The 18,646-nt window shown below is 42.9% G+C and overlaps 1 protein-coding gene across 6 annotated transcripts in view; it reads right to left on the bottom strand.

The window, feature by feature from the left end:
• Positions 1–18,646, bottom strand: part of Erich3 (glutamate rich 3) — a 110,984-nt gene that overhangs the window by 35,514 nt on the left and 56,824 nt on the right. For all 6 annotated transcript variants that reach the window (XM_042280185.2, XM_042280184.2, XM_076575280.1 and 3 more), the window contains 3 exons: positions 16,117–16,297; positions 10,326–10,512; positions 3,085–3,389 (listed from right to left, as the gene is read on the bottom strand). In XM_042280185.2, coding sequence (XP_042136119.1) covers positions 3,085–3,389; positions 10,326–10,512; positions 16,117–16,297 — 673 coding nt within the window. The remainder of the gene's footprint in view (positions 1–3,084; positions 3,390–10,325; positions 10,513–16,116; positions 16,298–18,646) is intronic.

Raw genomic sequence — 18,646 nt, 5'->3', positions numbered from 1 at the left:
CTCAGGTCCTCATGCTTAAGTAGCAAGTTCCCTTACCCACTGAACCATCTCCCCAGTTCCACACATTTATTATTTTGTAGATATTTGCTGCCAGTCACAAGATAAGCAGGAGCCAGACAGAACATGAGTGTATTATAGTAATTCCATCCATAGTAAAAAAAAAAAAAAAATAGTAGTGAAATATGAGGTTCTGCACATCAGGCAGTCATGTGTCCTATACCCAGATAGGACATTTCTTAGTCATGTGACCTGAGGCAATTTAACGTCTTTAAGCTTCAATGTCTTCATTCACGTCATTCTTAGCACAAAGCTGTGGTGCTCTTAGAAGCGGTGATACTCAGCTCAGCCCATGGGTTCATAGGTCATTAGAAAGAGTGTGGATCAGTAGTAATGGTAGTTGTCACTGTATAGTGGAGGGACTGGTATTGAACAGGACAGACCACATGAAAGTGCTGTCATGTGGGAGCAGCACACATTATTGGAGGCACCCAGTTTAGATCAGAGCAGTCTAGTGGCCACAGTCAGGGCAGTTACAGCATACTTTAAAATGGGCAGAAAACAGAAGGAACATTCAGGGAAAACAGAAACAGCCCTGCATCCTGTTTTTGACAGACTTCTGTGTTTTCCCACAAAACTTACAATTGAACCTTGCCTTAGCTCTGAGCTACAGCTTCCATCACCCTAGGAAAGCTCAACCCTCTATCAGCCTCCAGCCCTCCGTTTTCATAAGAGCACAAGTCAGGCCACCCTTGTGTCACCCACTGCTGCCTTAACTAGGAATGAGCTGGTGGTGTGTGCTGGAACAGTGGTGTGCTGGGACAGTGGTGTGTGCTGGAACAGTGGTGTGTGCTGGGACAGTGGTGTGTGCTGGGATAGTGGTGTGTGCTGGGATAGTGGTGTGTGCTGGAACAGTGGTGTGTGCTGGGACAGTGGTGTGTGCTGGGACAGTGGTGTGTGCTGGGATAGTGGTGTGTGCTGGAACAGTGGTGTGTGCTGGGACAGTGGTGTGTGCTGGGACAGTGGTGTGTGCTGGAACAGTGGTGTGTGCTGGGACGGTGGTGTGTGCTGGGACAGTGGTGTGTGCTGCAACGGTGATGTGTGCTGGGACAGTGGTGTGTGCTGGGACAGTGGTGTGTGCTGGGACGGTGGTGTGTGCTGGAACAGTGGTGTGAGCTGGAACGGTGGTGTGAGCTGGAACGGTGGTGTGAGCTGGAACAGTGGTGTGAGCTGGAACGATGGTATGTGCTGGAATGGTGATGTGTGCTGGGACGGTGGTGTGTGCTGGAATGGTGGTGTGTGCTGGGACGGTGGTGTGTGCTGGGACGGTGGTGTGTGCTGGGACGGTGGTGTGTGCTGGGACGGTGGTGTGTGCTGGGACGGTGGTGTGAGCTGGGACGGTGGTGTGTGCTGGGATGGTGGTGTGAGCTGGAACAGTGGTGTGTGCTGGGACGGTGGTGTGTGCTGCAACGGTGGTGTGTGCTGCAACGGTGGTGTGAGCTGGGACACCCTTCTTCTACCAGCTTCTGCCCTCCTCCCAAGTTCTTCTAGAACACTCAGCTGGAGTGTTATCTTGAATCCCCACTTAGGGGGAGGAGCACCAGGTGATCAGGTGTGGCACAGTCTCTCCTAACCTGGCTCCAGCTCCATGATGAGCCACAGCCGAGCAGAGAGCTGTGACATAACTCTAGTTCTCTCTGGGTCCTCATGGAATTGGCAATTAAAACCCATTAACTCACCAACACAGAAGACAGAACTCAGGCCAAAGGGCATGGTCCTAACACAGCCATGTTTGTAAAAGAGGAAAATAATGGAAAGAGGCCTCAGCCCAGCCTCTTCAAACCTCTATCTTATGAGAGGAATCACTGGGAAGAAGCTCTCTGTAACCACTGCCGTGACCTCTGATATCTTCAAATCCCCCAGTCCAGGGAAGAGTAAGAAGTGGGAAGGATTGTAGAAAGAAGTGAACAGGGTGCCAGCGTTGCGAGTGAAATCCCAGCTAAAGTAGCCCCGTTATCTCCATCATCAACACGAGGCTCCACACTCTGGTTTGTGCCCCCCACCAGGATTTCTGAAATCCTTGTGCAGCAACATAAAAAAGGAGATTCTAAGAGGCCAGACCTTCCACAGCAAACCCTGACCTGTGGCCACTGTTGCTCTAAGATAGCCTTTGTGTTCTGTGTGTAAGGAGAAACACTCAGTTCACCCTTCCTGATTCCTTAGGATTATCACAGGCAGCCACGCAGTACCTGAGACCATTGGTACAGAGAGAATGACTTAATAATTTGAGAGTAGATCCACACAGGTATGGATCTGATTCAGGTATGGTGTCTGTGCGTGAGTGAGACCCATCTTCCCAGCTGTAAGTGGAGACAGAGAGGAACAATGGAGAGAGAGAGGAAGTGCCCGGCACACTGCTCTGAGCCTGGCAGTGTTATCATTGCTACTTCCACTGTGCAGGGGTGTGTGTGTGTGTGTGTGTGTGTGTCTGAGCGTGTTTGCATGTTTACATATTTTTGCGGAGGGAGAATGATAGAGAGAAGTAAGGGAGGAGGAAAGAGAAGGAAAGAGGAAGGAGAAGAAGAGAGAGGGAAAGAGGGGGAGAGGAAGAGGCAGAGGGAGATGGAGAGGTGAGAGGAAAACACAAGACTGACGGTCTCTAGGACTTTGAAATGAATACAAGCTGCTGTTAGTGTATAATGTCCTAGGACCAAATGCTTATATATTGTACTTATCAACCCTGAAGTGGATAGTGAATGTTACTCCTACAATCACAGTCAAAAACTAAATAAATAGACAAAATTCTGTTTGGTCAAATGGTCTTTACAGGAATGAATTCTGACTCTGGCTAGCAGGACAGAAACTTCTTTATGTCCTCATACACACAGAAAGTACATCAACATTGCTAGGCCAGGAAACCTCCTCTCGGAAAAAGAACTTGGAACTCTACAAGAAAGAGTAAAAGAAGCATGGCATGTCTGCCTACAGATTAGAGCTAAGCAACAGTCCACAGATCACTCTGAAGGTCTTGAATGATGCTCAAACTTAAGGCATCAGCAACAACAAGGGAAGTCTGTTCTTGGTTACCGTATTTAAAAGCGTTTTCCTGGTCCTCTTCCCAAACATCTTGTCCTGACTCGCCCTTCCATTCCATTTCCTCTATAGCTGTTCTCACTTCTCTGACGCCTGGCTTTATTTCCTCCGCTGAAAAAGTGGTTGAGACCAAGGTTTCTTTCCCCTCCATCTTGTTCCTTCTCGATGGTGTATTATCTCGGTCCTTCCTCAGTTTCCCCTGACTCTTCTTCAGTGGTTCCTCCTTCTTCTCAACAGTCTTTTCCTTCCTAGGTTTTGTTGGAGATGGTTTTCTGTCAAGGCCCATGGCAATAATACACCTGTGAGAAATATCAGCATGAAGGCTTTATTAATTTATAGTAGGTTATCAGAGTCACACACTTTATAACTCATGTGTATAATATTCTAATAAAAAATATGAGAAATAGTCTACTTGTGTACTTATACACTGGTTTAAAATAAGTCATAATCTTTTAATATGAAAACTAATATAAATATAAATATAATATAGAATATAATCTTATATATGAACATAAATTATTAATTTTAAGGTCAATAACAAGAAATTTTAAAACTCTCATCAACCAAGAACTATAGTGTCAAATGTTTACAAAAATCATATCTTAAAGCCTCTGAGCACATTTTATAGATTTACATATATAGTATTTTATATGTAAGTAGATAGCTACATAGGTAGTGATTCAGTATATAGATAGATAATATACAGATGGTAGATAGGTGATAGACAGACAGACAGACAGATAGATGAGAGACAAATAGACCATCTGTCCTTAGGTATTATATAATCAAGGGGATGGAGAGAGGGCTCAGCAGTGCAGAGTTCCTCCTGTTCTCAGGAGAAACTAGAAGGACTAGAAAACACGAGTTTGGTTCCCAGAAAATGTGTTGGGTGCCTCATAACCATCTCTAACTCTAACCCCAAGGAATCCAATCCCTCTTCTGACCCCTGAAGGCACCTACACTCATGTGCCATACACTCACATATACACATGCATGTACACATAAATAAGATGAAGCTTTTAAACACTTATATAAATAATCAGAAAAAAAGATATTATTGTCTTTGAAATTTATTATTCTAAGAACATATTAACGACTTGCATTTACAGTCAATTCAAAACCTGTGATTAGTTTTTAAGAAACAAAATCAGTCTACTGTTGTTGTTCCCTTTATGTAATGTGGGAGTCTGTGCATTTGTTTCAACAGAATTTCCATGATTGGTTTTAAAAATGCCTTTTAAAGCCCTTCTCTGCAATCTTCTGTAGATTCACTGGTGGTAAACTTTTGTTCTTCAAAAATGGAATCAATATGTAGAAGTCATTGCAAGTCAAAATTGGTGAGCCACCTAGACGTCTTGAAGATGTATGGTGAAGATTTTAAGCTGTTATATCACAGTAGTGTGAGCACATTGTCACATATGCATGTATCTTTTCCATCTCTCAAGATGTCGTCAGCATACAATTCCTAATACTGGTAACACATCAACAAAAATGATTATGATGGCAACAGGTCACAGAAATCCCCCTGGACCAAGCTCTTTGTTGTGCATTTAAGATACATTTTTAAAGACTTCTTTTGTTACTTGTGTGTACGTGTGTGGCTTAAATGTATGTACATGTACCACAGGGGTGCAGGTGTCCACAGAGCATAGAAGAAAGTATCGGATTCCCTGGATGGAGTTACAGGCAGTTATGAGCTTCCTGATGTGGGTGCTGGGAACAGAACCCAGGCCCTCTGCAAGAGCAGCCAGTGCTTTTACCCACCACTGAGTCACTTCTCTAGCACTGCACCCGGTATTTTGGGTATTTTAGGGGATTCAATACCCCACATTACAATAAATTTTGACTTATCACCACTGTACAAATGGAGAAAATGAGGCTGGAAAGTCCCATGGCTTCCTCAAAATCATTTAGTAAGTTAGTGATGGAGTCCTGTGGCTGCTCCACCTGACTCCACTCCACTACTTTACAGAGTTCTGTTACTACACGTGGCCCTATGACGATTAGTGACAGACAAATGCCTCTCTGCTAGGTGCACCAGAGAACTTACTCACACATTCTCACTGGGAAGGTGTTGTCTAGAGAAATGTCCTCCAAAGCCTGTAGATAACCTTAGATAACGCACAGACATTCCTGTGGTCACTCATCTGCACAATCATCCCTCTCAAAACCGCAAGTGTGCCTCTCACATGCCACACATCCTCAGGACTGCATCACTCGTGGACAGGTGAGAAGGGATCAGAGCACAGTCCAGTCCAATCAATGGAAACGATGATGAAATCTGGAAACTGCCTCGACCTCATCCAAATCCAAGGACAATTTCTTACTTATCATGTGCATATGATGTGCGTATGGCCCTGTCTGTGTGTATAAGTGTGGAGAGAAAACCTCAGGTGTTGCTCTGTGCCTTCCATCTGGTTTGGCACCTGCTGAGCCTCTGTATACCAGGTTAGCTCCCCAAGATCTCCTGGGGAACTAACTGTCTGTAACTTCCATCTCACTGTAGAGAAATAAAGAGTACGTAGCCTCATCCAGCTTGGTATACCTTCAGTACAAAACTGAGGTCTTCATACTTGGGCAGCCACAGAAGTATCTCCAAGCCCAAGTGCAATTTCTTAAACTGAAGATTTTACTGAATTTTCAGACATCTTCAGTCTTTAAGTAGCATGGAAACTGCTCTTAATCAATTTCCCCCAAAAAGTAAGAGCTGAGTTCTACCACCAAACATTGCAGCATCTCTCTGTGTGATAAAGCTCAGAGTGCTTACACTCCACCTAAAGATCAGGCTGTCAGACTCGAGGGCATGAGAACCAAGTGTCTCATCCAAATTAAGCATGATAAGGGCTTTTCCCATCACTATGATGTGTTTAGTGCGTGGCTTTCCCCGGGATAAAGATGCTACATATCTTCACAGGATGTCCTTATTAGCCTCACCTTCTGTGCAAACATTTCTTCCTTGATCAGTGGCATCAGCAAACCCAGGGCCTGAAGCCTGTAATTCACGTTACTTTGAATGTGTGCTGTGGCTGTGTAAAGGCTTTGAAACCTCCCTGTTTCAAGCTCAGACTCTTTATAGCCCATCTGCCAAAGGGAATTGGACCAAGTGAGTAACATCTGGCTCCCCCATCACTGACTACCTCTTTAGTTTCTGAGTGTAATTCAGTGTTGATTCTGATTACTGAAGCTCAAATAAATCACTGGAATATTTGAAGTTATCTCCAGTGGAGAAGTCAAGTAAACAGGACTCTAGACTTGTCCACCCATCCCTGCCCACTTCTATCACTATCAGAGGACCTTTGCCTCACCTGTGACGGGGAGACAGCAAAGAAGACTACTTCAAGCATTCATTGATGTTTCTGAAGGAAGCGGTTTGGGAGCTAATAAAAAATGTAACTATTCTCTAAGAACTGTAAGTAAATCACTTGAAGGTGAAAGGCCTCAATCTTTAATCTTGTAACTATTTTTAAAGTCTTGGAAAGAGCAAGAGAATAAATAGACCGGCCACATGTTAAAACACAGACTTGCAGAGGAGCTAGAAAGCCCTGCGTAGGAGAGTGGATGTCAGCGGTCACATGTTGCTGGTTTCTTGTCCTCCAAAGAAGCTGCAGAGGGCTCAATATTTCAGTTCCCGATTACACAGCTCAAGGAGACTGTTCTGGGCATTGGTTACTTTTCTGCTGCTGAGATAGAAACTCCCCGTGAGAGTCAACACAGGGGTTGAAGGTGGATTTAGCTTACAATTGCAGAGGAATAGAGTTCACCATGGTAAGGAAGGACTACCAGTCAGAAAGCAGAGACCTCCCATTTCATCCACATGCAGGAAACACACAGGGAGAACAGGAAGTGAGCCAGGATGTAAAAGCTCAATGCCCTCCCCTGTGTCATACTTCCTCCAGGAAGCCTCCTTTCCCTGAAGGTTCAAATTCCTTCCCACACAGAAGCACTAACTCTATGCTTTCAAACACAGGAGCCTAACGGGATATTTCTCATGCGAACACCCTGTCTTGACACAGATGACTGAGTATAAACTCATTCATTTTCCACTGAGTTCAGTGGAAATCTCTGAAATGATTTGCACACAGATAGGGCATCTGAACTGAAAACAGAACGCAGTGGGTGCAAAGCCCGGCTGGACACCCCTGCACTGGACCTTTCACACTACTAGTCCCTAGACTTTTTTTCTGACACCTATTCTCTTCCCTAAAACCTCCAACCCCTCCTCAACCTCAGGTGAGAAAAGTATTTCTTTTTTGCTTTTTCGAGATAGGGTTTCTTTGTGTAACAGCCCTGGATGTCCTGTAACTCACTATGTAGACTGGGCTGGCCTCGAACTCACAGAGATCTACCTACCTCCGCCTCCTGAGTGCTGGGTAAGCTACCACCATCCAACAAGAAAAGTATTTCTTATTCTATAAAATGGCAAGAATGGACAGAGCTTCCTAGCTGGGGCCAGCATACCCACCATCTAACACCCACTGCACAGCCATCTCTCCTTTTATCAAGACTGAAAATTCTACCGGAACCCTCAATCCTGGTTTCTCAAGTCTACCAAAGGGTTGAACTCTACCAATTTCCCTCTTGTGTATCTTTGGGATTTTTCCATGCATCAGTACTATCTAGTAATATAAATCCATGCCTTTAATATCCCATCCTGAAAACTGAAAGACCTTTCAGACCCTATACAATCCTGGGACCATACAACTACTGTTTTTTTAGAGGGAAATTCCCCACAAAACATTTTCTGTAACATTATTTCCCTCATTACTCTATGAGGCCACTGTGATCAAGCTCCAATCCCTGCTACCTTGCCTGGATAACTTGTCTCAAGGTCACTAATAAGCATCACCAAGTTGATGGTCAGGCTCCTGTTGAGATGAGTAATTCAGATGGTCAACCTGAGAGGATGAAGAAGCGTCTGTGGTATCAGTGAGACTCACCTTTGTGTGTGTGTGAGGACTTTTCTAGAGAGAATTAACTGAGGGGGTAAGACTTGAAACTAGGCAGTACCATCCCACAGGCTGGGGTCCGATTCTGTCCCGTAGTTCATCTCTCTGCTTCCTGACTGTGGGTCCCTCTGCACATTCCCATCGCTGTGCTTCCTTGACCAGAGTGGCCTTCACCCTCACCGCGTGGGCCAAACTACAAGCCTCCTTCTGCAGCTCTCGGCAGACATTCGTTCACAGCAGTGTGAAAGGTTGGCACACCGTCTTCATTGTACCAGTGTGTGACCTAGCCACACATTTGGCTCCATTAGCCACTGCCTTATTCTTCAACCACTTTATTTCCAAGATAATTCTCCCTCAGCATTCACTTTCAGAAACTGACTTTCCTGTTCTACAGTCCCTTCTCCCTGGTGCAAAGGTCACTTGTCAGGAGTCCTCGTGGTCTTAAGAGAGTCCATCCCATCCCATGGCTTTACTGCCACCACTATAAAACTATTCTCGAATCTGGACATCTCACCTCACCTGAGGTTCAGTACCCAACTGGCTACTCATCATCAATACTTCCACTTGCATTAGCTCACAGAAGATTAAAACTGCATGTGTAAAAAAAAAAAAAAAACCCTTTCTTCCACCTCTCCAACTGCATCTTCCACAGCTGATCTTAAATACACACTAAATGCACATATTTCCTGTTGCTCAAGTAACCTGATTTCTTTACTTTTGTGTTCATTTTTTGGTTTCGGTGTGAGAAGTGGGTACAGCACCAAGTGAGCATGGGCTGTGTGAACAGAGCAGAATTTCAGGTGTCCACTCTATCCTTCTTGAGACAAGGTCTCTCGCTGAACTACAGACTGCCTGTTTTGGAGACTAGCTGACCATCAGACTCTTGTCTCTGACCCTAACGCTGGGATTACAGACACGTGTCCACGCTTGGATTTTGTGTAGGTGCTGGGGATCTGAACTCGAGTGGTCACGCTTGCACAGCAAGCATTCTTAGCCACTGGGCCGTCTCTTCAGGCCCTAGAACAAAAATGTTTGAGTCATCTTTGACTCTGCTCTTCAGATTTATGCCTGGATCCACCCATGAGTAAGCCTGATAAACTCTACCATCAAAGCACACAGCAGACCAAATCCCTTCATTTCTTCCTGCCATTCCCTACTCTCCAGACCAAAGCGACTTTGACTCTTCTTCTCAATCTTTTCAAGTGTTCTCTTAGAAGCTGTCACTGAATCATCACAGAGCATTGCTCAACACCTACTTTAGAGACTCTCCAACTTGAGAGTCAAAGTCAAAGACCTGGGAATGACTTCCAGATTTCTCAGGACTCATCCCTGCTGCCTCTCTAACCTCTTCTAACATTATTCCATCCATTACTTTGCTCTGATCACACAAGTTGAACACCAATAATAATACTGTTTCCTCTGCCCTCCCCATAGGTCTTCTAACTGAAAAGCTATTTGGAGGAAGAGATCTTTCTGGTTTCTGCCTAAGGAAGTCATAGGATTTTTTCTTGATTATGTTACATTAAACGGCACTCCCCCTCAACCTGGTCCTGGTCACTCTTTAAATCCCCTGCCTCATTTTTTTTCTTCATGCTTATCTTTATTAGACCTCTATCAGATTATTAGTATGTTATTTCCCTCGGGGAAATGGTTTCATGAATATTTTGTGTTCTAGCTTGATATTTAGTCAATTCTTCACATGACTATTTTTGAAGAAAAAGCAAAGAAGCCTCCAAGTATGAGTCCAGACTCAGACAGGCTGCCCTGCTTGGAAGTTGATAAAAATAGCAGTCATTACACTTAATATTGAAACCAGGACAAGGAGACAAAATTGGGTAATCTAGGAGTGTGGGCATGTTTCCAGTAGGCATAGCCTGGAGTATCCACACGCAGAGACAGATGATGGCATACCACATGGGCGTGGGGGTTAGCCTCAGGCTAACCAAGAATAAGCAAGAATTACAAGAAAGACATGAAAAAATGGTCCCTCTCCATACACACGTGGAATTCAAGGCAGTGTGAGGTAAAAGAGAGGTGACAAGCAAGACAGAATCTAAAATGCCACCAGCCTGTCTCTTCTCTATATAATACATCTGTAAATTTGGTTTATGTCTTATAATTTTAAAATCAAACATTCATGGCAGTAGTTGACAATCTTTGACTTGGGTTTTTGAGACTGTATATACTGACTCATTTTCCTTAAGAACTAACTGTACAGAAAAAAAGAATCAATGAAGGAAACATGGCGAAGCGGTCACTCTAGCAAAGGGCATGTGCTGCCTCCCATACCTGTAGCAAGGAGATGCCTTCTCCACATTCACAATCCCGAAGTAGCCTCTCTTGCCTCCGAGCCTCGAGCTCCTACGGTGCTTGAACTCGCAGCAGGAGCTGAGCCTGTTCACTTGAATCCCGTTCAAAAAGAAGGTGAGGCTGAAGGGGAAGCCATGGTGTCGTTTGGAGATAAACTGAAAGGTGTCTGCAAGTCAAAAACACACGTTCCTGAGAGCGGCTGGCTTCATGCTGGTGTCTTATAAATCAGTGTCCTGTTCAAACACTACAATATGCTACAGAACATACTTTCTATCTAATAACTTTTTTTCAGTACAGGGGGTGAAATCGGGATGTAGCATGTGCTGGACATCACTGTGCTGCCAAGCTCAGTTGGTCAAATGCTTCCCTGTGAGCAGGTGAACCCAAACCAGATCCCCAGAGACTGTTTCCTAACAAAAGCCAAGGCTGGGGATACATGCTTAAAATCTCAGCACTGGGGAGGCAGAGACAGGTGCATCCTAGGGCTTAGCCTCTTGTTGAAGTTCAGGGTAGTGAGCAACCCTGTCCCAAAGAAAACAAAATGGATGGCACCATATATATATATATATATATATATATATATATATATATATATATACACACACACACACACACACACACACATAATTTTATATACTGTGACTTTTCCCACCCCTGACTTGGTGGCTTCTTCATGGAGTAGTCAGAGGAATGCAGGCCAGAGAACATAGAGTTTGAGACCTTGTCCCCATCCTTCACTGATGAACTTGGGGATGACAAGGATGAGAGGTCCCCAGCCTATCCATGTCATACTATGTGATATTAGAGTGTCCTAGTGTTTGCAAAGCCGAGATGTTTGCTGTTCACTGATGACAGGTACCACTGAGGTACTAAAGGAAGGGCAAATACCAAGTATGGATGGACGGATAAATAGACGATAGACACAGAGATAGAGACTCTTGTGCATATAGAGGTCTCCTCCTTCAGGAATCTATAATTCAGCCACAGAGGAATAATGCACTGGATTGTGAAGTAAGGGCATCAAATCCTCTTTCCTTAAAAATATGTCTTTGGAAATAGACTGACAATTTAAAGTGGGCAGCGTTTAATTCATGTAAAAATCCAATTTCCTAAGACGGCAGGGAGGACCTGCAGGCTTCCGCCTGGGGCTTCTCTCCCACACCTGCTGCCTTCTCACCGGTGCACTGAGTGGGCAGAGAATGGCAAACACCCAGAAGCTTCCAGTCCATAGAGCTGACATACTTTGGTGCAGAAGATGACAACCCCTTGGCCTATGGTATTTCCACTAATAAGCAGCTACCTCCAAGCAGCTCGCCTGGAAGGTCAGAGGTTCCCAAAGACTAGAGCCTTAATTAGTGAAAGCAATAGGCCAGACCTTAATGGGAAGCCACTGGCAATGAGGCTGTCACAGCAGCCTTCCACAGCTCGCTACACAGCCTACGGCTTCAGGAAGCAACCTGGGTCAGAGTGGACTCCACCTGTTTCATGAATCCCAGTCTACATGCATCTTCACCTAGGCACAGACCAAACAAGAAAGCCTGGTGGAAACCGGAGCTGGGGCATGAAAACTGGACAGGCATGGAATGTTTCCCTGGACTCACTGGAGTTCAGAATCATTCAGAACTTCTGGGTGACTGTTCAGGCACTGTTTAGATCTCAGAGAGAGCATTAATGAAGGCTTAAGAGTAAGTCATTCTTTCTGACGGTTTTCTCTGCACCCAATGGCTGACGTTCTCATAGAAAGAGAAGCACACATACACAAAGAGGCCACGCAAAGTCAGATGCAGACACTGCAGTGACAAAGTTGTCACCAGCAGAGGACTGGGTTTCGCAGAGAATCAGAGTTGGGCAGAATCAAGGAAGGTTTCTGTCCTAGAGCTCTGCAAGAAACCAACCCAGCATCATCATCATTTTGGATTTCAGGCTTCCAGACATAGATGATAAACTTTTTTACACCATCATTAAAAGACACCTGCTTTCTTGGCCCAAGGACACTAATACTGCACAAGTACACCAACCAGTAGAGAGTCTGAGCCTCTGCCAAGTCATGGATGAACACCAGCCTGTGAAATCAGACACCAGTCTGAGAACTTGAAACTTCACTAGCTGCATCACGATTCTAGGGATGAGACTTCACATTGACTCCAAAACACACACTCTAGAAAAGTCAAAACAGGAAGTCGCTCCCACACAGAGGGAAAAAGAGCGATCAAAACCTCTCTAGGAACCTAGTGAAGAGATGTGATTGGCATCTTGACAACATCCAGAATCAACTAAACTCAAGCAGCTGGGATTTTTTTAATCAGATTATTTGAAGCAGAAAGACTCAGTCTAAACCTGGACAGCACCTTCCGCTGGCCGTCCTGACAAAAGGGTGTGAACGAAGGAAGCTTTGCTTGCTGCCTGGTTGTCCTACCTCACAGGCAATCTACCTAGCCTGTGGCTGAGGCATCCCTCCCTTCACTGGTGTTAGAGACATCTTCTTCTTCAGGATCCCTACATAACTGAAGACCAGCATCTCTCCAGGATCCTCTGGGTCGTCAGTGCCACACCGGGACTGCTGAGACAGCCATTATTAAGGACTGTGCCTATTGTAGTCAAATTTATAGAGTCTGAGTCACAGTGACTTGCTCTTTATGCACCTGTGAAGTTCCTGGGATGTTTTTGTTCCCATAAGGACTCATAAGGACTGCAGTTTCCTCCAAGCAAAGCATCCCAGGCACAGTGAATGACTTCGTAATAGAAAGATGCTCTTAGCCCCCATTCTTACATTATTTTTATTATCGTTCTTCATTTTCAAGAAGCAAGGAAAATTAACAAATGCCACATTTTAATGAGTGAATAATTCCAAAAGTATGAATAAAGTCTTTTATTTATTCTCCACAGAAACCTAAAACCCTGTTCACATTTCACAGAATCACACACAACTAAGGGCAGATTCTTGATAGCCCAGATAAACCTCTCCGGTTACTGACCTTATGAGAGCTTCTTAACAAACCAACTCTTCAGATTTGAACAATTACTCTCCTAGTGATAGTTCAAGCTGAGGCCAGATTACAGCCTGGATATAATCACTTAAGTCCCCCATTCCATGCTGTTATGTAAGATCATCTTTCAACACAAAGACCCAGGATCAGTATATATACAAAATAACTCATGCCCAGCAGCACCCTCCTCTGCCAGCTTCATGGTCTGCACCCTTGGTCCACCATGTGTATTGTTTACTAGGCCACCCAGATCATACTTGATTTGTATAACTTACATTCTCCAGCAAATAGTTATTAATATACTTGTTGTTGAATCAAGTGTGATACAGAACCTAGGAAATTGTTTTAAGCGTAGAAGTGGTGATATATTGTGTACCCTAATAAAATTTGCCTGAACTCAGGATTTGTTGAGTAAAGTACTAATGTACTCCTCTGTCAGAACACAGTGCAAGAATGGAGTCTTGTGAGAACTCTGAGTGGGAGAGAACTCCAAGAAAACAAGACAAGAGTCTTGTGACCGAACTCTCTTCAAAACACAGAATTGTTCTTGGAGTGTGGTTTTGTGCGCTGCCCAGGTGCATCACTCCCAGGTAGGAGTGACTTTACTCCAATTATTGTTATTCATGTGCCTGGATGGAAAAATATGTTTTTGCCACATGTCCTTGTGATTGAACACCTTACTCGTGAGACTCTGCTTAGCCCTCAGAGTATAAATTGACTGGTGCTGGGAATAAAGTTGGCTATTGCAAGATAAAAAAAATAAAATAAAATAAAATAAAATTTGCCTGAAGATCAGAGAGACATAGAAACAAGCCACTGCCACATCTTACGCTGCCAACTCCACACATCCTCTGACTGAAATTCTGAGTTGTCACCTGAAAGTCTCCAGCCAAAAAGGCCTCTAGTTACTGAAAGGGACCCTTCTGCCGAAAAGTCTTTGGTTCCTGTCTCCTCGTGCCTTATCTACCTTTCTCCACCCAGCCATCACTTCCCAGAAGTAAAGGTGTGTGTGCTTCCCAGTACTGGGATTAAAGGTGTGTGCCACCACAGCCTGGATGTGTGTTCTCTCCTAGACTGAGTCAATCTCATGTGGTCCAGGGTGGCTTTGAACTCACAAAGATCCACATAGATCTCTGCCTCCCGAGTGCTAGGATTAAAGGTGTGTGCCACCATTTCCTGGCCTCTGTTTAATCTAGTGGCTTGATCTGTTATCTGATCTTCAAGCAAGTTTTATTAGGGTACACCATTTATCACCACACATAGACACCTAAACATAGACATTCTAATTTTAGATGGTAGCTAATTTCATGAGTTCTTCCAAATTAATACCCAAACATCATACTTTTAAAAAACAATTGTGGCCGGGCGGTGGTGGCGCACGCCTTTAATCCCAGCACTTGGGAGGCAGAGCCAGGCGGATCTCTGTGAGTTCGAGGCCAGCCTGGGCTACCAAGTTAGTCCCAGGAAAGGCGCAAAGCTACACAGAGAAACCCTGTCTCGAAAAAACCAAAAAAAAAAAAAAAAAAAAAAAAAAAAAAAAAAAACAATTGTGTCTAAGCTGCTTGGGTTAAGATAAGAGTGTGTGATTCTGCTCCAGTTTATGCGGTGCTCACTTGGAATTCACACCCTTCCTTTAGAAAAAGGCTGCTGCTTGGCTCCCAGGAACAACTGGGGTAGCAGAGAACCACAGAACCCACCCAACCTGGCCAGAGCTAGACAGACAGCTTTCCAGAGCCACTCCAGCTCAGGAAGCCTGTCTCCTGCCTCATCTACAGTGATGGGAATGAACTCTGGAATGTGACTGCAAACACCAAAGTAAATTTAGACATTTTTGCCAAGTTTGTAAAAATGGTAACACTTCCCAGCAAACTGAGAAGCATGCTTCATTTTCCTTTAAATTAAAACTAATACTCTAGTATCTAGTTCATTTGGGGAGCTTAAAACATGTAATTTGCAAATATGTCATTATATTTGTAGCTTTAAAAGTTTTGGACTGTTTTCCTTAAAGTCACTCTTTTCGATTGGTGAAAGAAAGTTAAAACAAAAATGAATTCCAAATGTACTGCAGTCCTTTCCCAGCTCCTCAGTCTGTTTCAAGATTTCTCATATAGTTTTGAAAACTAACAGTGCTTCCTAAAAAGAGTTTCCTATGTAAGCAAGGCCTGAACACAGCTTTAAAATATGTCTCCTTTCACTGCTGCCCCACTAAACTGAATATTGAAGGGAATGTGTGGGAACATGTGTTAATAAAAAATATCTTATGCTGACAAGGATGGACTTAGGATCAAAGGAAACTAAAAAGTACTAAAAAGAACATTTAGGATTTTTTTTACTTTAAGTTACTTAGGTGTGACTCATCATGGTGTCTATTAATTTGTGATTTTGTCACCATGTATTCTAAATAACAAATTGCCAACCCATGATTGTTCTCCTATGGTAACCTATAATATCATTCACTATAGCAAACCAAATAGTTAACTTGTGATTTTGGGAACAGCATATTCCTGAACCATTTTGATGATCATCTATATCTCTGTCCTAAAATGAATCTGTTACCAGGTTAAACAACTCCAAATCCTTCTTCTACAATCCACAGGAGTAATTGCTGCTCCAGCCTCCATCGGCGAGCTGTGAAGCTAGATTTACTTTTAGGCAGCTGGTTTATAATTCCCTGGATATGCATAATTTCACAAAGTGGTTGAAGTCCTTTTGTTATTATGTCAACAACAGCTTATCTGGAACATCAACCCCAAGCATTTTTCTCAGTTCACATTGATTTGTACCTTTCTCAAGCAGTTTGCCTTTGTAGATACAGAGGTTCTCTCCTCCACAGTGCTGTTGGTAAATCTTGATTTCATCTCGAAAGTCTGTGTCTTCATAAGATAGGTGCACATTCTTCCCGAAATAGACCATTGTGATAACTGCATTGCTATGTGGTGCTGCTTTGTAAATCCTTCCCGGATCCTAGGATAAACAAAATACAGACTAATTGACCTCGTGTCTTCCCGTCAGCCTCCTGTTCCCACATGACTTTATAATATGAAGAACATAGACATATAATTCCAAGCACTTCATGACAAAATATTTATAAATATTTTGTGCACAAATGTGTAAGAATCAAAAACATTACAAAATAAATTCCTCTCAGGGACTTCAGCATCCAGATTCTGGCTTTGATTTTTGTAAACAATAGGGATATGAGCAAACTGTTATTTTCCACTTTCAATTCTTCTCTCTTTCTTCTCTCTCTCTGCTGGAAAGGAAGTATTTTTGACACTTTCAGCTACTTTTTAAATAAAAATTCAAACAAATGGACTGAATAAATCCTAATGTTGTTTGCTTTGAGTTGACATTGATCATGACACAGGGATAGTTTTGAAGTGACCACTTCATCTTTATAAGTGAGTAAAGACAACAGACCCTTTCTTGGTCCATTCTGTCTGAGAGGTGCATGGATACAATGATTCCTTCCAGGGTCCTTATAAGGATAGGTGATCATGTATGTCAAGTGCCTGGGATTATCATATAGAAGTCTAATTGGTTTCTCTGTTGAAGAAAACTGCTGACCAATTACAGTTAATTCCAAGAATTGAGAGAAAATAAATTACAATCACTTTTGAGTTTGATGATTGCAACAACAGTTCAGCTTGCTGTGCTGTATACTTAGGATGATGTTAATGAGTTCTGTGATTGCGGACCATTTATTTAACCTGATTTGCTTCATCTCTAAAGTTAAGAAATTGTGTGTCATTTTTTAGGCTTGTTGTATACATGATATGTTAAATACTATATTCTAAGGGCTCACTAAATAATAGATGTCATTAGTATTGCCATTAAACATAAAATTTTCATATTTTGTTAAAAGTTCACAGAGCACATATATAAGAACAGACAATTTAATGAATAAAAGGCAGTAAGTAGTTTGAAAGTAAGTATATTTCCAGATGTTAATGCCATGGAATAAAAAGTTCCAGCTGAAGCAGTAATTCAAGCTGGCTTGGAAGAGGTGGAAGAGAGGGCTGGGAGACTGGCAGAACTGAGCTCTTGTTCATCAATGAATGAAGAAGTTTGGCTTCTTACTATGATGATTTTGCAGCTCAGGCTGTACTGACCTAGAGAAGATATGTGCAAACTGTTAAACTATGTGAGATGATGATGTCAGAACAGAGAAACAAACATCAAGGCTGAAGCCATGGTGATGCTCAGGTTAAGGATGAGAACGAAATAAAGTCATGGGGGTGAGAAAAAGGGTAGGAGAAATGAGCCTGGCAAGCAGAGTCTGGAAGGGAAGAAGCAAAGCTTTGAGGAAACAGAGGTACAGTGTGAGGGATGCTACCAGAGAAATATCACAATAAGGAATGGGATGGGGCTAAACTCATTAATGGAGCAGATATCCAAACCGAATTAAACACAAACCACCTGCCTACTATGTTGACACATTAAAAGTCCAGACTTCATACCTAAAACTCCAAAATGCTAAGAGTTAAAAAAAAGTAGATGAATAATTGTGAGTGCTGGGAATCAAACCAGTGTTCTCTGAAAGAGCAACAGGGGCTCTTAAGCACTGAGGCAGCTCTCCACCCTCAGTACAGTATTTTATAAAAGGGTGGCCAATGGACACACATGATCAGAATTTAAATATGGCATCAGAACAAAAATCTCAACAGACTGTGTGGCAAATAAAAATGAAGATTCTCACAACAAGATCATCAGTACAAAGAAGTAGAATCAGGAGAGAAAAGTTGATTATTAGAGTAATCCTAGGCGATAGGCTGAATAGTTCTACCTCATCAGAGAGTTCCCAAAAGGAGAGAGATAGGTGCACATGTGTGTGTGTGTGATTATATATGTGTGCATACATGTGTAAAAGTGTGGCTATAGCTGTATTCACACAACTCAAAGAAAAAAATGAGTATACTTCAGGAGAACAAAACCAGAGATGAACGAAATGAGGATGCCAATACAAGACATGAAAGCAGAACTCCGTGAGAGACACAACTAGTGATAAGAGCCAAGGCGAAGCAGTGCTGGAAATAAAAAACTTCACAACACACATGAAAGCCTCAGTGGAAACCATCACCAACAGAACAGACTGTGCAGAAAACAGACTATCGTGACTGGAGGACAAGGTAGAGAAATTGGATCAGACAGTGATGGTAAATAAGTTTTCAAATATATGAAGAAAACAGTGGAGAGATCTGGAAAACCATGAAAAAAAACCTAATTGTCCATTTTCAGATTATGGGAATAGTAAAATGAAGTTTAATATTAATTATATAGAAAATACTTTCAAGAAAGTTTTCAAACCTAGAG

Source organism: Peromyscus maniculatus, chromosome 6, assembly GCF_049852395.1.
Source record: "Peromyscus maniculatus bairdii isolate BWxNUB_F1_BW_parent chromosome 6, HU_Pman_BW_mat_3.1, whole genome shotgun sequence".
NCBI lineage: Eukaryota > Metazoa > Chordata > Mammalia > Rodentia > Cricetidae > Peromyscus > Peromyscus maniculatus.
The sequence above is the reverse complement of the archived record's forward strand: the minus strand, read 5'-3'. Positions and strand labels throughout refer to the sequence as shown.